Below are 14,890 nucleotides of genomic sequence, written 5' to 3'. Positions count from 1 at the left end.
GTTACAGATGTGCTATTTCACATCTCTCAAAGGGGTTTTATTCTCCCGCTCTCACAGCTCAACGGATGGACTGTGATAACCACGGCATGTAGTTTTACAGGTGATGATACATCAGAATCAGTTTATAAAAACTCTAAAATAATCTTCAAATAGCTTCTTAGACTAGCAGCATTTGCCACCTGAAAAACAGTGCCTTAATTCAATTCAGAAAGGCACAGTAAGACAACTTAGGGAGCAGATCTAGCAGAAGCAGATGGGGAACTGGCAAAATACATGAGTTCAGGTCTTAAATTAGTCATCCAAATAAATGAGGTGATGTCCTAGTGCAAAGATAAAAGTAGATAGTACTGTTAAAAGATGCCAATCGTTTCCCACATGGTAACTTATTTTAAAATACTCTTATATAAAAAACAGGTACTTTGAAATAGGATCTTGTCATGTGCACCTGACACCAGGATTTGAGAATGGAACATTAAAAGTTATAGATTATATAAATGCTTAGGTTTACACTTACTTTGTTTGAAAGCATGGTAGACATTCAGCAAAGTCAAATGATCTCCATCTATGTGGGCAAACCTCATCTTGGCCTCATCTGCTGCTTTCTTGGCTTCCGTGGGGCGAACAAAACACTGTGGGACTAAACAAGGTTGGTATGGGCCCAACACAAACGCCCATATCGATGAGTCACGCATTCAGAGATAGAGGAACAAGGCCTAGCTAGGTCAGTTCACAGAGCATAGGGCAGGGCAGGATGGCCTCCAACTGCATCTTGGACTGTTTACTACCTTGATTTGGTACATCAACACCTAACCACATCTGTAAGACAAGAGGGTTTCAAAGCTACAAAGTACCTGATTATTTTGACTAGAACTATACGTAGGCATCAAAATCTCTATTCTGAAGGCCATCAAGATTGCCTAAATATACTAAAAGGCTCAACAGATCTTACTTCAAGACCCAGTGCTGATAGCTGTACCACATACCAGTATTGTAGTGACAATGAACGTCTAATTAAGAGAAAGTCTTTTTTAGAGAGGCTCTCTGTGGACAGAAGTGCAGAAGAGTTGTTGAAATACACTGTACTAGAACAGGAGGTGAAACTAATACTAGTCTGCTGTTAGGTAATTATATCCTTACGTGTATTCCGTCACCTCCAGTGGTACTGCGATCAGCACTGGTTCACAGAAACTCATGTGAACAAAAAAGCATCAAAAAGTCCAAGGTCATGATGGTAGCGGTAGTGGTGGAAGGTTAAACCGCCCTTTGGCACTATGTGAAATAAAATTCTCACTCTGAAGTTGATGAATTCTATCTATCCTCAGTTTCTGCCCATATACTTAATTTTATCCCTAAAGAATGCTTCGACTTCACTCAAAACCAGAAATTAAGTACAAAAAATGTTAAAGACAAATGGACAAAGTTAAGTGCACAAATATTTACTGCAGCATCATTTAATTCTATGGTCTTTCAACATTTTATAAGCACCTACCCCATTTTGATTGGAGTTATTCTACAAAGTCTTCACCTCATTTAAAAACACTTTTTTCTTTAGGTAGACAGCATGGTAAGGTTTTGCATGTGTTTAAAAAACAGGCTCAAAGGAGAGCCCTGAAGGCCGAAGTTCTTGGTTATTTCAGTCACTTGGGACTTACTGCACTTTCAACTAAAGCCCACAAACCTAATTAAAAACACTATTCTATGTATCATTTGTCTATAACACAGACAAGGACCTTTTGATTTTCATCTCTCACAACAGCTAGTAAATGCTACATTTAAAGATCAGCTATACTGCACAAGTTGAATACTGAATGAAATTCATTGTAACAATGTTACTGGAAGAACCCTACTCTTCAATTCACATAGTAGCAAATCTGAAAGACCAATGGATCAAATACAATGTAAATGAAGATATTTCTTCCACAATCCCACATCTATAAGATCCTATGTTTTTATTAGCTCAAATTAGACTTTAATTTTTGTATTGCTTTTGTTTTCAAATATAATTCTTAATTATGCTCTCACTTCTTGACTCAAGTGTTTTGCCTAGATGTGACAGTGATCTCCATAAAATGGCAATTTTCACATAAAGAAGTGCTACAAAGTATTTAAAACAATAAATTAAGGAGCGAATATGGAATACTGTGGTTTTACTTAATTTAAATTAAGTCTTCAAACTTCTCAAAACAGTTTGTTATAAAAGGAATGTATTGTATGATGGATTAGCTACCTAATTTTCTGCTGTACTCATTAATGCTCTATCTCCTTTTTGGTATTTAGTTCTTCCATTTAATCCAAACAGCTAATCTCTGTATTGATTCTGGACAGCTATCAGTGCTTTCTTCAACATTTTGTGTCACCAACACAGCTGTTTGCCTTGAAGAACATTTATCGGATTTTTTATTTTAACAAACGGTAATTAAAATACATCCAAGACAGTGACCATCCAAAACATTGAGCTTTCTATATTATTATTCTAATAGATGGTGATCATTTTTTAAATTTAGGCGTGGATGGGAGAAAGCCCAACAGAAAAAGAGTGTTGTCTAGACAAACTGATAGTGCACAGTAAGCTGGGATGTGAATCTATAGTGCACTACATGCTAAACACTGAGTTCACTGCACTCTCCCCGCCCCCCAGATGTTTCCTAGGCTGCTCTCAGCTTTGAAACAGAAAAAGTTCAATATCCCCTAGGAAACCTCTATTGTATGGTAGCAGGGAACACAGACAGGTAAGTGTGTGACATGCAAGTGCCCTGTAGAGTGACTCACTAGATTGCCATGCACTGTTCATCTAGATAACCCCTAAAATACTCAGTAGAAAACAAAAGGCAAGATACTAAATTCCAAGTTTATTTGCCTCACACTTTCTCTTTAATATGACTTTTGGGGTGGTTAGGAAGGGGAAAGGATAAAGTGACAGAAAAGCCAGGCACCAACCTACCACCACCTCCGCAAAAAAAGGCTACAATTTTGTTTTAAATTATTAGATTCTGCCCTGCCCATCTGCTCTGAGTCTGAACAGTCAAAAACTCTGCAAACATTTTAGCTTGTTCTTACAAAACTTTCACATTATTATTATGCTGAAAGACTAAACTATAGCAAGATTTTACACTTAGCCAAAACATTTTTCTCATCATCTATATTAAGCTTGAATCATTTCAAGAAGGATCAGCAGTATAATTGTAAACAAGACTGTAAATGCTAAGAACCAATATTAATATCCTCATTACCACAATGGAATAAAACTTGCCTTGTGAAGACTGAGCATAAAGTCAATCATTCTATATAACCGGGGATTTAAACATGGAACCTGCTTGACTTCTTGATTTTTTTTTTCCTCAGAAGAGACATTTCTTGACAAGCAGCTCTGCTATGGAATAGTAATGTTCATGTTTTGCAGCAGCAAAATATTGCTGTGCAGACATATCCATTAATGTGTTACAGAATTGTATTTCCTTTGCCATTACTAAAGAATTGCCCTTTTGATTTTTTCCCATTTACTTTGAAAACTTGGAAATGTATATAGCATTTCATTATCTGAGTATAAGATTACCAATTAATTTTTTTAAATAAGATAACTTTAAGAAGAGTTGGGTTCACAAATTATGGAAAGGAATACCACAAAATAGTTTGGGTATGGTTAAAAATAAAGTGGCCACATGAATTCTCCTAATCCTGAGTAGAAATGGACAACAACCCTCAGACATTTCTGTTCCAATGGCATGGAATTTTTCCATAAAAAAAATTGCTAGAATAGACAAAGTCAAATTCTTGTTTCACTACTTCATGAATATTGCATGTTTTAGTAAGTGTTAATTTAATTTCTAAAACTTTAACCTATTATGAATAATTCTATACAGGAAGCTTCAAAAGGCACAATCCTAGCTTTATTAAAAGATGTATTCATAGTAATTTATATGTACTGACTCGGAAAAACAAAGAAATGTTTTCCCAAACTGAAGATCTGGACTCTTTAGCATCTCTTTCCCTCCCCCTGCTATTACCTGACAACATGGCAGTTATAGACAGGATCTCATTAGAACAGTTGTAGTCACAACTTGCAATAACCATTTTAGCCAGCTGTGGATCCAGTGGAAATTCAGCCATCATGGATCCCAATTCAGTCAGGTCTCCATCATCATTTAAAGCAGCTAAATAATTCAAAAGCTCTAGGGCCCTCATCAAAGTTTCAGGGGCTGAAAGAAAAAAAATTAGTTAAGCTGTCTTTAGTAAACTACGTGACAAACTATTATACATAATGTATTTTTTCTATCTGTAGTGAACCAAAAATTCAGAACACAAGTTGTCATCAAATTCAGTTAGAGACCTAGCAACCAACGAATCACATAATACTCAAAAGTTTGATAGAGGATAATTCTATACACAATTCAAAGCCTTTTTTTAAATTAGTTAATTTACCCTATTAAAGATGGCAGAAACTTTATCATGATGCTCCAGTTCCAATTGTAACAACTTTTTTAAAATGTTACTACTAGAAAGGCTAAGCTTCATCTGTAATATTCTCTGTTTAACTTGGCACACCTGAAAATGTATTTTTGTTTATGACAGTTTTCATAAACTGCAAAGCTGTGTTAGAGGGTACAGTGTAACTATTACTTTACTAATTAAGTATAAATTTTAAGCAAAGTAAATTTATTACATATCCGTTTAACAATTGTCATTCTTTTGCAAAAATGGGGTTAAAAAAGTTTGCCATCTACACCAAAAAAAGAAACTAAATTTTTATTGTAAAGGACACAATCCGCAGTTGATTTTTATTTTTAAAAACACTTCTTCAGAATCCAGACACAAATATCATCACAATTAGTGGTATAGACACATCTTCTACCATTGTGCTGATACGTCTTTCCTTTAGTTTCATACAAAGTCAGTCAACAAGTGAACTGATAGACACTTGTTGAATACCAAGCTATTTTAGGACAGACTTTTAAAATAAAAAAAAATGTAGATGCCTGCAGTTTCAACAAACGTCTGCTGGTCCTACAAAAATGCTGTTCATGTCCTCCAGATGTAGGTACACATAGATAAAGGTCACGCTATTTACCACTATGAATATCTCCTGAATGGGAACAATGATTACAAGGATTTAAAAATAGTGTGATACATAATTTTTAAAAAGCAGATCTCAGACGAATATCTAAGTAGCAAGATGAACTGATTTTTTAACATTTTTAAAGGTTTGCAAAAATTAAATGCACAACTGAGCTATTGCTTTCATTTTATGGTTCAATATGCCACTTTATAAGTGCTGGCCAATTTTATTTACATGGGATTGTTAATTGATGTGCAATCAGATTGTGTAATCAAGGTGTTAAGTAAAAAAAACTCATTAACTAAACTAATAGGTTTTCTAACACAGATGATTTGATTTTGCCTTATCCTCTCCAAGCAGGGGGCATGGTATGTTACTCCTTCCTGAAATAAAAAAAAGCAATCACACAAGCAATGACAGAAAGATGAGCTGTGCTTTATTTGTTTTGTTATTGGGTTTTTTTCCTTGGGAGAGAGGATAACAAAAGGTTCAGAGCACTAAAAATCAGGATAGCCTGAGAAAGTTCATTATGGATGATCACAAAATAGTTAAAATAAAACTAGCAGATAGAATACTAATATCTAATGCAATGAATTACTTGCACAGTATCCACTGAAGATAAATTTTTCTGGAGTGACAGAAACTAAAATACTTATAAACGTACATCCATCCACAAGATACAATTTTAAACAAACTTGATAAAAAGTTCATACCTGGTGGGTCCATAAAATCAAAGTGAACCAAATCATCTATACCAAGCTTCTTCAGCTGTAAAACCACAGATCCCAAGTTGGATCTTAGAATTTCAGGGTAGGTATTGTCCTGTGGGGGGAGAAAAAAGCATGCTTGTATGTTTTCCACTTTGTCTTTAATTCTCCTTCCTCTCTATCAACCTTCAATTAGGAAAATGTCTAGTAAAACTGAGACAAGATTGGAGAGATATCATCTTTTATTTGAGTACCTTTTGTGGGTTATAGAGTGTACTTCGTTCCACTTTTGTTTTTGTAATGGATGGAGTTACTGGGGGGGGAGGCGTTTTTTTTTTTTTTTTTTTTTTTTAAGAACAGTTGTCTTGGATTTCTTACATGGTAAAGCAATTTTTGAGATTCTATATTCAACTAAACCTTACCTGCATTTCAGTTTTGTATGCCTTCTCTGTATAAAGCCTGAAGCACTTGCCTGGCCTAGTACGACCAGCACGGCCGGCTCTCTGCTGAGCAGATGCTTTACTGATCGCCGTCACCAAAAGAGATTCAACTCTAATACGAGGATTGTATACCTATTTGATAGTAAAGGACCAAGCAGGAAAAAGAGTGAACAACATTCACATATAGGTAAAAGAATGCTATGCACAAAATGAAAAGGTTTTAGTCTAAATTTTTGAATTCTTGTTTCTAACCAGAGGATTATGTGCATTAATGTCAGCCACATTCTCATTATAGGAAACAATTGGCTTGGTATTTAAGAAATGGTAACTTGCCAACTCATTTTTTAACATGTTTTCCAGGTAGGCTTCCCTGTCCAATTTTACTATATGTGTATGTGTATGTTTAAATTATAAGCTTCAGGAGGTAGCCGAGTTAGTCTGCACATGATAAACTTTTGTGTTCTTTTAAGTTTAAATTATAAGATTTTCATGACAGGACTAATGTCTCCAATTTGTTCTATATAGTGCTCAACATGCTGCAGAGTTCAAATAACTCAATTCAAAACAATAGATCCTCAATGCAATTAACGCTGAATAATTAAATACTGAGGGGTCAGGAAATCAAACAATTGTAAAACTCTGCTGATGACAAAGTATGACTATATTTTAAAATATAAAGAATCCATCACATAGTACAAAATGCAAACTGAAAATAAAAGAATTTTCCTTATGTGAGATACATACATGTAGTCTGCAGACTTACTTTATAACTACTGAACTGTTTTTTTAAGCATCTAAAAAAAGAAGGCTCCGTGGTCTAAGTTGCTCTACCCATGAACTGATCCAATACATACACATTCCTCAACTCAACATCTTTAGACATGCACAAATATAACATTACACTACTTAATATGTTTTCTTTAGAGTTAGTTTTGTAGATCAAGACAAAAATACAAAAAATTACATTTTACACATTGGGTTCTATTATAAATCAGTATTCTGCTCTACAGTTTATTCCACACTGATTTCTAAGGCTATCAAGAAACTACATTTTCAAGTAGAAAGTAAAACTGAATTTGAGAAAGTATGGTTTACTGTCTAGGAGTAGGGATGTGAATGAGTAGTCAACTAGTCAATTAACCAACAAGCTTAGGCTTATCGGTTTAATCTAGCTGACTTCACACATTCCCCACTCCCCCCTCCCCCCGCGCTCTGTATCAGAGGCAGCAAAGGGGGTGGCAGCAGGAGCCAGTGCTGCCAGCTTAAAACCCAGTTCCTCCAGCAGATAGAGGGCCAGGGGAAGCTGCTGCTGGAGCAGCCTCTGTCCACAGCCAGTATCACCACTGCCGCAGACAGAGACTACTTTGCAGGACCAGCCCCTGTCCATGGGGGGCTCCAGGGAGTCCCTGCACCCTCCAGCAGCCTCTGTCCATGGGGAGCTCATAACCTCCGTGGGCTGGGGCCGCTGCCACCCCACACTGCTGCATATCAGAGGCAGCAGCACAGGGCGGCAGGCACCCAGTTTAAAAAACAGCTCCCCATGCAAACTGGCGCCCCTCGCAGATCATCTCCCATACTGCTGCCTCTGCTAGCTCCAGGAGTGGGTCTGGATTGCACTGGCAGCCAGTTCCAGCCCTGGGGACTATATAATAGTCAACTAACCACTAAGAATTCATGTGGTTAGTCAAATATTCAATTAACCAATAGCTAACATCCCTAGTCTAGAACACTGGACTAGGACTTGGAAGGCCTGGGTTCTGTTCCTGACTCAGTCTCTGTCCTGCAGGGTAACCATGGGGGAAGTTATTTTACCTCCTTGTTTCCCCATCTGTAAAACAGATCATTGTAAAGTGCTTTGAGTTCTAATGATGAAAAAGCTAGATAGTAGTATTAATAGTAGAAATATATCTTTCCTCCTTAATACTGAATTTGCTAACTTTTAATGATAAATTTTTCCACCTTAATGTTGCAACAAGAATTGTTTTGTGTGGAATTATTTTTAAGTTAGAAAGAAATGTCAGTGTATCTTAAAGGTTATGATCTACTTCTGTATGGGCTACTGTCTCCTGCATATATCCAGACATGGACAAAGCCACCTTTTTTTTTTGCGCTTCTCACTTGCATGCAGCCCCTGATTTTTCTGGGGTTAGTGGCCCCCGATCCAAAAACAGTTCCCCACCCCTGAATGTAAGGCCACAAGCACAGTCCTATTGTGTACAAGTGAAAATCTTTGAACACAACTTAAAATTTGCCTTGTTTTTTAATACAGCTTCAATTTCAAAGTTTTTAAAATGGACAGATATCAAATCATCAATCCAGCCATTTTTAGTTATGCATGTATCTGACTGCACCAATAGGGTTTTGATTTTTTTTCTTAAAAAGTGGAAGTCTCAATAATGATGAGCTGACTTTGCTCAAACTTTCAAAAAATCTTTTCTGGAACTGTAACCAAGACAAGCCTTCTAATCCAAGAATTTTCTAAAGTTACAAAAAAACTAAAAGGAGAGGATTGGAACAAGTTTGTAACGTAAGTTAGATGTCTTTAATTGCCCATCCTCCCTGAAATCAATATACAACAGCTATTTTCTTTTGACTGAGATGGATAGGACACCACATTTCACAATCTAGCGACGGCTCCTTCAAATGGCTGAGTTTTCTGTAAAAAGCAACAAAGCCAAGCTTTCCTAAGGTAGGTTAGTGTGTTACCACCAATGCACTTTCAGCCCCTGCAAACATGGACTCAGTTATTTGTCCACTTGATCAGCCCTCCTCTTTTACTCCTTTCTACAGAGACTGAACCTATGCTGCTGCTTCTTCACCCCAGACTTGTCCTGGGCACCAGTGCAAAAACACCACAACTACTACTGAGCCATATGGTTAAAAAAACATTGCGTATGAGCAGCAGAAACAAAATTCTGCATGATCAGTGACATTACATAACAAGGAAAGGAGGATTAGGAAAAAGAAAACAGAAGTCTGTTCCTGTTTTCTATTAATTAGGGAAAAGTAGAGATGTTCACAGCCAGAACGCCACAGGCTTAATCTTCCCCTAACAAGTTTCTGCCTCAAAAAAGAAGCAATTTAAGTTATGACATCAGATTTACCTTTTGCTTAGCAAATCCAGGATCGATCACAAACACAACACCATCTATTGTTAATGATGTTTCAGCAATATTAGTGGATACAACAACCTGTTGAGAAACAAAACATGAAAATGTGTAAGATACAGATATTACAGTAAATAAACCAACGAAACATGCAAGAGTATCTGCAGCCATGGACAGCAATAATTCAGCATCCGCATTTTGAAGTTTTTTACATCCCTCATGCAGATGAAAACCAGCAGAATATGGCAACACTGTGCATGAGCAACAGTAAACAAAATGTTTCATGGGTCACACATAGAACCCCAAAGGGCTTCACGTTGCCCACCACTGTTGTAAGGGGTGCCGCCAGTTTCTCACACCTTCAGCCCCTTGCAACGAAGAGCTGAGGTAATGGAAGGGCTAGGTTTGTTCTAAGTAGATGAAAAAATAAGCAGACACCCAGTAGCTTGAAGGGCAGATGGGTGAGCCTGTAAAGGGCTGGGTTAAGATTCCACTGATGAATGGGGTTTGCACCTGAAGGAAAGAGACCTTTCAAAAATCTGACCATGGTGTCATGAGCAAATGTCACGTGGCTCTGGATCAACAAATGAAAAGCAGAGACAGCTGCAAAATGCACCCTGATGGAAGAGCGGGCCCTGATATCTGAGACGCAACAGGAAATCTAAGATGAGCTGCAGAAAAAAACATGAGGGAGAAACCTCAGCCACTTGGCCAAGTAAGTCATCCTAGTCAAGGACTTCCTGCTTCCCAGGAGGAAATGTTGGACCTCCACCACACAGGTACGCTCTTCTAGATTTAGTCAGAGAGCATCCACACTGAGAGGTGAGGTTGGGGTACTGGAGTTGACTATAAGTTTGCAACAGCAGGTACAGTCAGAAATAAGGGGCCAAAGAGGGATTGCTGACAAGTTCATGAGCATGCCTACACAAAACTGGCATGGCCACACTGGGACAATAATGATCACCCGTGCCTTGTCCCTTTTGATGTTTATCAGGATACTCCCAAGAGAAGGCACAGAGGAAACATGTAAATCAGGCCTCCGGACCACAACAGGAAAAAGAGACTGCAGAGGGAGCTCTTGTTGAGACCTCACGGGGAGCAAATCTGATTGCATTTGCTGTTTTGCTTAGTAGTGAACAGGTCTACATGGGGACTCCCCCACCTCTGGAAGGTGATGCAGGCCACCTTCTGGGTGTAGTGACGAGAGATGTGAACGTATACCTGTGTACAGAGTTAACCAATGAGCTCAGGCTCACTGGTTAATAGGATGGTTACAAGCAGTCCTCCCACTCCCAACAGTGCTGGAGGGTACTGGTTTGTGCCATTTCAGTGGTTACATGTTTACATAAATAAACACATTTTAACATCCCTAATGGTGACATGTGGAGATATCAGATTTGTGCAATCCAGCAAAGGCACCAAAAGTCATGATGACAAAAGTCCCTGCTAATATGATCAGCTAGCATATTCCTGATGCCAGGGAAGTGACGAGCTTCCAAGTAGATATTGTGGCTGATAAAGAAGCCCCCGAGACAGAAAAGACTAATATGCTCCCCCTTGCCTGTAAATGAACAGCATTGAGGCTATGCTGTCCATGAGGGCTATGTCTGTAAAAGCATAGATTAATCGACTACCTGATAGGCTTATCAGGTAGTCAAGTCAACTACTCAAATCTATCCCCTTGCTGCCAATATATCAGATGCAGCAAGAAATACTGAGGGGGGGAGACAGGAGCCAGTACTGCAGGAGCCAGCTTAAAAGCCGATTCCTCCCAGCACCATCTCCACGGTGCCACCTGCCTCCCCCTCCATGCTGCTGCTTCAGAGAGGAGGGGGGTCAGGAAGGCAGCTCCAGCAGCAGCACTTGTCCTTGGGGATCCCAGTGGGGAATTGAGATCCCTGCCAACAGGGGCTGCTGTCGCCAGCTGGGAAAGCAGCCCAGCTAAGTCCTGGCTCACACCAGGACCAAACCAAGCTGTAGCTCTGCAATTTAAAAGATAGTAGGAGACGGAGGACAGGCTGTCCGGCTCCTACTGCCTTTTAAATTGCAAAGCCATAGCCAGGTTTGGTCTTAGCGCGAACCTGGACTGAGCTGGCTGCCTTCCCCATCAACTAATGAAGCAGTCAATAATTCTATCGAGTACTCATCAGTAAAATAAGCTCACTTTAACATTCTTAGTAAGGACTCTCACCATATGGACAGTGAAGCAGGAAGAGCCCACGTGCCAGAGAGACCACCCTGAGAATCTTGCTGTTTATATATAGTATCTCCCCCTAAGATCCTATACACTGAATGCGGAGATATCAGATTTGTGCAATCCAGCGAAGGCACCAACATGATAGGCGTGACAAAGGGAACTCCCTCTAGAACTTTCTTGTGGTCTGTTCAGCATTGTAGTGAATTAAGTATTGCTGGGGAAACTGGCAATATTTTCTAGGTGACCTCTGGACTGGGAATAGGCTGACACTAGGAAAGTAATAGTACAGTCGACTAACCAATAAGCAAAAGCTTATCGGTTAATGCTACAGACTACACACATTCTACCCCCACACCTGGCCAGTAAATTTTTTAGCCTTCTGGCCAGAAGCCCGGCTCAGTCCTGGCTTGCACCGGATGCAGGACCTACCCTTGCCACAGCTCTGCATTTAAAGTGTATTAGGAGCCAGGCAAGCAGGCAGCCCAGCTCAGTTCCAGCTCATACTGGGTCTGGGAGCTCAGACCCCCCAGCCCCCCGAATAGGGGCTGCTGTCACCCTGCACTGCTGCCTCTGTATTAGCAGTGTTAAATACTGGTTAACTGAACAGTCGATTAACCTTAACTAGTAGGAATTCGTAGTTGACTATTCTATAGTCCCAGGACTCCTGGACCCGGCACAAGCTAGAACTGTACCAGGCTGCCTACCCACCTGGCTCCTAATACACTTTAAATGCAGAGCCACAGTGGGGATAAGTCCCCAACCTGGCACAAGCCAGGACTGAGCTGGGTTGCTGGCCAGCCTGCTAAAATATTTACTGTTAGGAGGGGAGAGAAGGGGGGCAACAAATGCATGTAGTCTATAGCATTAACCTATAAGCTTTTGCTTATTGGTTAATCAACAACACCAGGGGTTCCCAAACTTTTTGACACAAGGACCAGTAAATCCATTCACAAACTTTTGGAGGACCAGTAATGTTCATTTGCATATTTGCATATTCATTAAACAAATGATGAATATTCAAATAAGTTGTTTCTGGTCCTCCCAAAACCCCCAGTGCCAGCTTTAGCAAAGCTTTTGATATGGTTACCCACAATATTCTTGCCAGCAAGTTAAGGAATATGCATTGGATAAATGGACTGACTGTAAGACAGACAGAAAGCTGGTTAGAGCAGGGTTTCCCAAACTTTTTACTTTAGTTGGAACCCTTTTTTTCCCCCCAGTACTACTTTTTGCAGCCCAAAAATATAAACACATAAAAAACAAACTGAGAAAATATCAGACATGTAACATGTCTGGTATTTTCTCATTAGGTAAGCTGTATTATTACTAGATGTATCAGTTTGTAGTTTCGAACTGCCTAGCTGGTAAATGTGCTCAGGCTGCATGTGTCTACCAGCCAGACAGTTCGCAACTACTTGGCGGGGGTGGAGGGGTGAACACAGAACCCCTGGGCCGGACTAACTCATCCTTTGTGCTTTGGGGGGGACGGGGACGGACGAGGGCAGTGCCCCAAGACCTACATATGGCCGGGTCAGTCCCACTCCCCACAGGCCAATTCACTCCTCCCCCGCTGCGCCTCTGGCCAGCCCCATTTCCACCAACCCCCTCCTGGGCAGCCAGTTCTCCCCCCAATCTCCCTTGGCCAGCCCTCTTTCCGGCAGCCGCTTCTCCCACCCCCTCCACATCCTCCCCGGCCAGCTCCCTGCCCCAAATCTCACACCCCCTTGCAGCCCTGCTTCCACCAGCTCCCCCAATCTCCCCAGCCTGCCCCGATTCCCCGATCCAGTGCTGCTTCCGGTGACCAGCTCTCCCCTCCTCCTCACCCCAGAATCCCCTGGCACCTGCAACTTCCCTTAGCCCTGCCCCCTCCTGGTGCCTCCCCCTTCCCTTACTGCCCCTGCCCCCTTTTTCCCTAATACCCACCCCCTCACCATTCTCTGCCCCATTCCCCTCCTGCCCCTCTGTGACCTCACACATGACTTGCTCCATCCTGGCCTTCCTCATGCCCACCCCTTCTTTCAAGCCTTCTCCCAGCACTTCCTCTTTCAGCTCCCAATGCCCTTCCCCTCTCCTCTCTTATCCCAGCATCACCCTGTCCCCCCTCCCACTGACACCTCCCCTCCTGCCCTTTCCCTCATTGTCTGCACTTGGCCCCCTGGCATTTGTCTCTCTCTCCTGCACCCTGTACCTTGGTGCCTTCCCCTCCCCCAGCTCAAGCCCCTTCTCCTTCCACCCCCGCCCAAGCCCGCCTCGCCGCCCAAGCCCATTCCCTACCTTCTGCCTTCCACATTGCAGGGCCGGAGGCCACGCTCAGGCCCCGGAGACCAAACCCGGAGCCAGCGTGGCCCCGCCACGTGCCTCCGAAGAGTTTTAAAATCCCGGGCCGTGACATCACGTCATGCCCAGGGGTCCTCCCCACCCACGTGCAATGCCGCACATGGGCAGCAGCACACGGTGAGGAGGTCCCCGCAATGCGCAGCTCGCTCTGGGGGCGGGGTGGGAGGACGTGCGGGGGGGGAGGGGGGCCCGGGCCTGCTCCAGGCAGAGCCGAGGGAGAGACCCAGCTCCACGTATTGGTGGAGCAGGGCCCCCAGCTCTGTAACTCACCGGCACTTCCGGGTTCAGGGGCGCGGGGCCCGAATCAGCTTAAGGCCGGCCCTGCCGGCAGCCACCAGGAATGCTGACGCCCGGTATTTTTTTCCTGCAGCCCGGTAGCGGGCCGCGGCCCATAGTTTGGGAAACACTGAACTACACTATTAGATGCCTACTCCATACGACAGGCAACAGTGCAGGGCGACAGGCAGCTGGTCCACAAGAGGAGCTGGTTTTTCAACTGGCTTCCCTTAAGGAGCAGCTCCCACTTGGCACCCCACACCTCTGCCTGTGTGTCAGAGGCAAGAGTGTAGAGTGGCAGGGGGCTCCTCGGCAGTGGGGCCAGGAGGCACTGGCTGCTGGCCCTGCCCCCAGGGACTATAGAATAGTCAACTAACGGATAAGAACTCATGATGTTTATTAACTATTCAATTAACCGATCTTTAATGTGCTTGGGGAGCTGCACGCAGAGCCTGGCATGACAGACCATGTATGTGCATACCATTGTGTGACCCAACAGCCACAGGAACATCCTAGCCATCATCAGAGGAAGTATGGAAACCTCCACAATGAGGTACATCACGTCTTTAAATCTGTCTAGTAATAGGAATGCCCTTGCTTGGGTTGAATTGAGAACACTGCAATAAATTCTGCTCCAACCTGGCTGCTTCCCATCCCCCAGGGGTTGCCACCACAGCTCCCAGACCTCCTTACCCCTCCCCGCCCCCCCCCACGGGCTCCTCATAGGTACAAGGTAACCATTTAACCCGTTACTCCTTAACATCCCTAGTAAA

At 42.1% G+C, this 14,890-nt stretch overlaps 1 protein-coding gene across 2 annotated transcripts in view; it reads right to left on the bottom strand.

Moving 5' to 3' along the window:
* Window positions 1-14,890, bottom strand: part of DHX15 (DEAH-box helicase 15) — a 77,191-nt gene that overhangs the window by 12,596 nt on the left and 49,705 nt on the right. The window contains exons 7-11 of one of the 2 annotated variants that reach the window (XM_075930636.1): window positions 9,305-9,391; window positions 6,183-6,332; window positions 5,767-5,875; window positions 4,005-4,196; window positions 515-637 (exon numbers count right to left, since the gene is read on the bottom strand). In XM_075930636.1, coding sequence (XP_075786751.1) covers window positions 515-637; window positions 4,005-4,196; window positions 5,767-5,875; window positions 6,183-6,332; window positions 9,305-9,391 — 661 coding nt within the window. The remainder of the gene's footprint in view (window positions 1-514; window positions 638-4,004; window positions 4,197-5,766; window positions 5,876-6,182; window positions 6,333-9,304; window positions 9,392-14,890) is intronic. The other variant, XM_075930637.1, reaches the window with a different exon arrangement.

Source organism: Pelodiscus sinensis, chromosome 5 (assembly GCF_049634645.1).
Source record: "Pelodiscus sinensis isolate JC-2024 chromosome 5, ASM4963464v1, whole genome shotgun sequence".
Taxonomy (NCBI): Eukaryota; Metazoa; Chordata; order Testudines; family Trionychidae; genus Pelodiscus; species Pelodiscus sinensis.
Note: the sequence above shows the minus strand (reverse complement) of the source record. Positions and strands in the feature narration are given on the sequence as shown.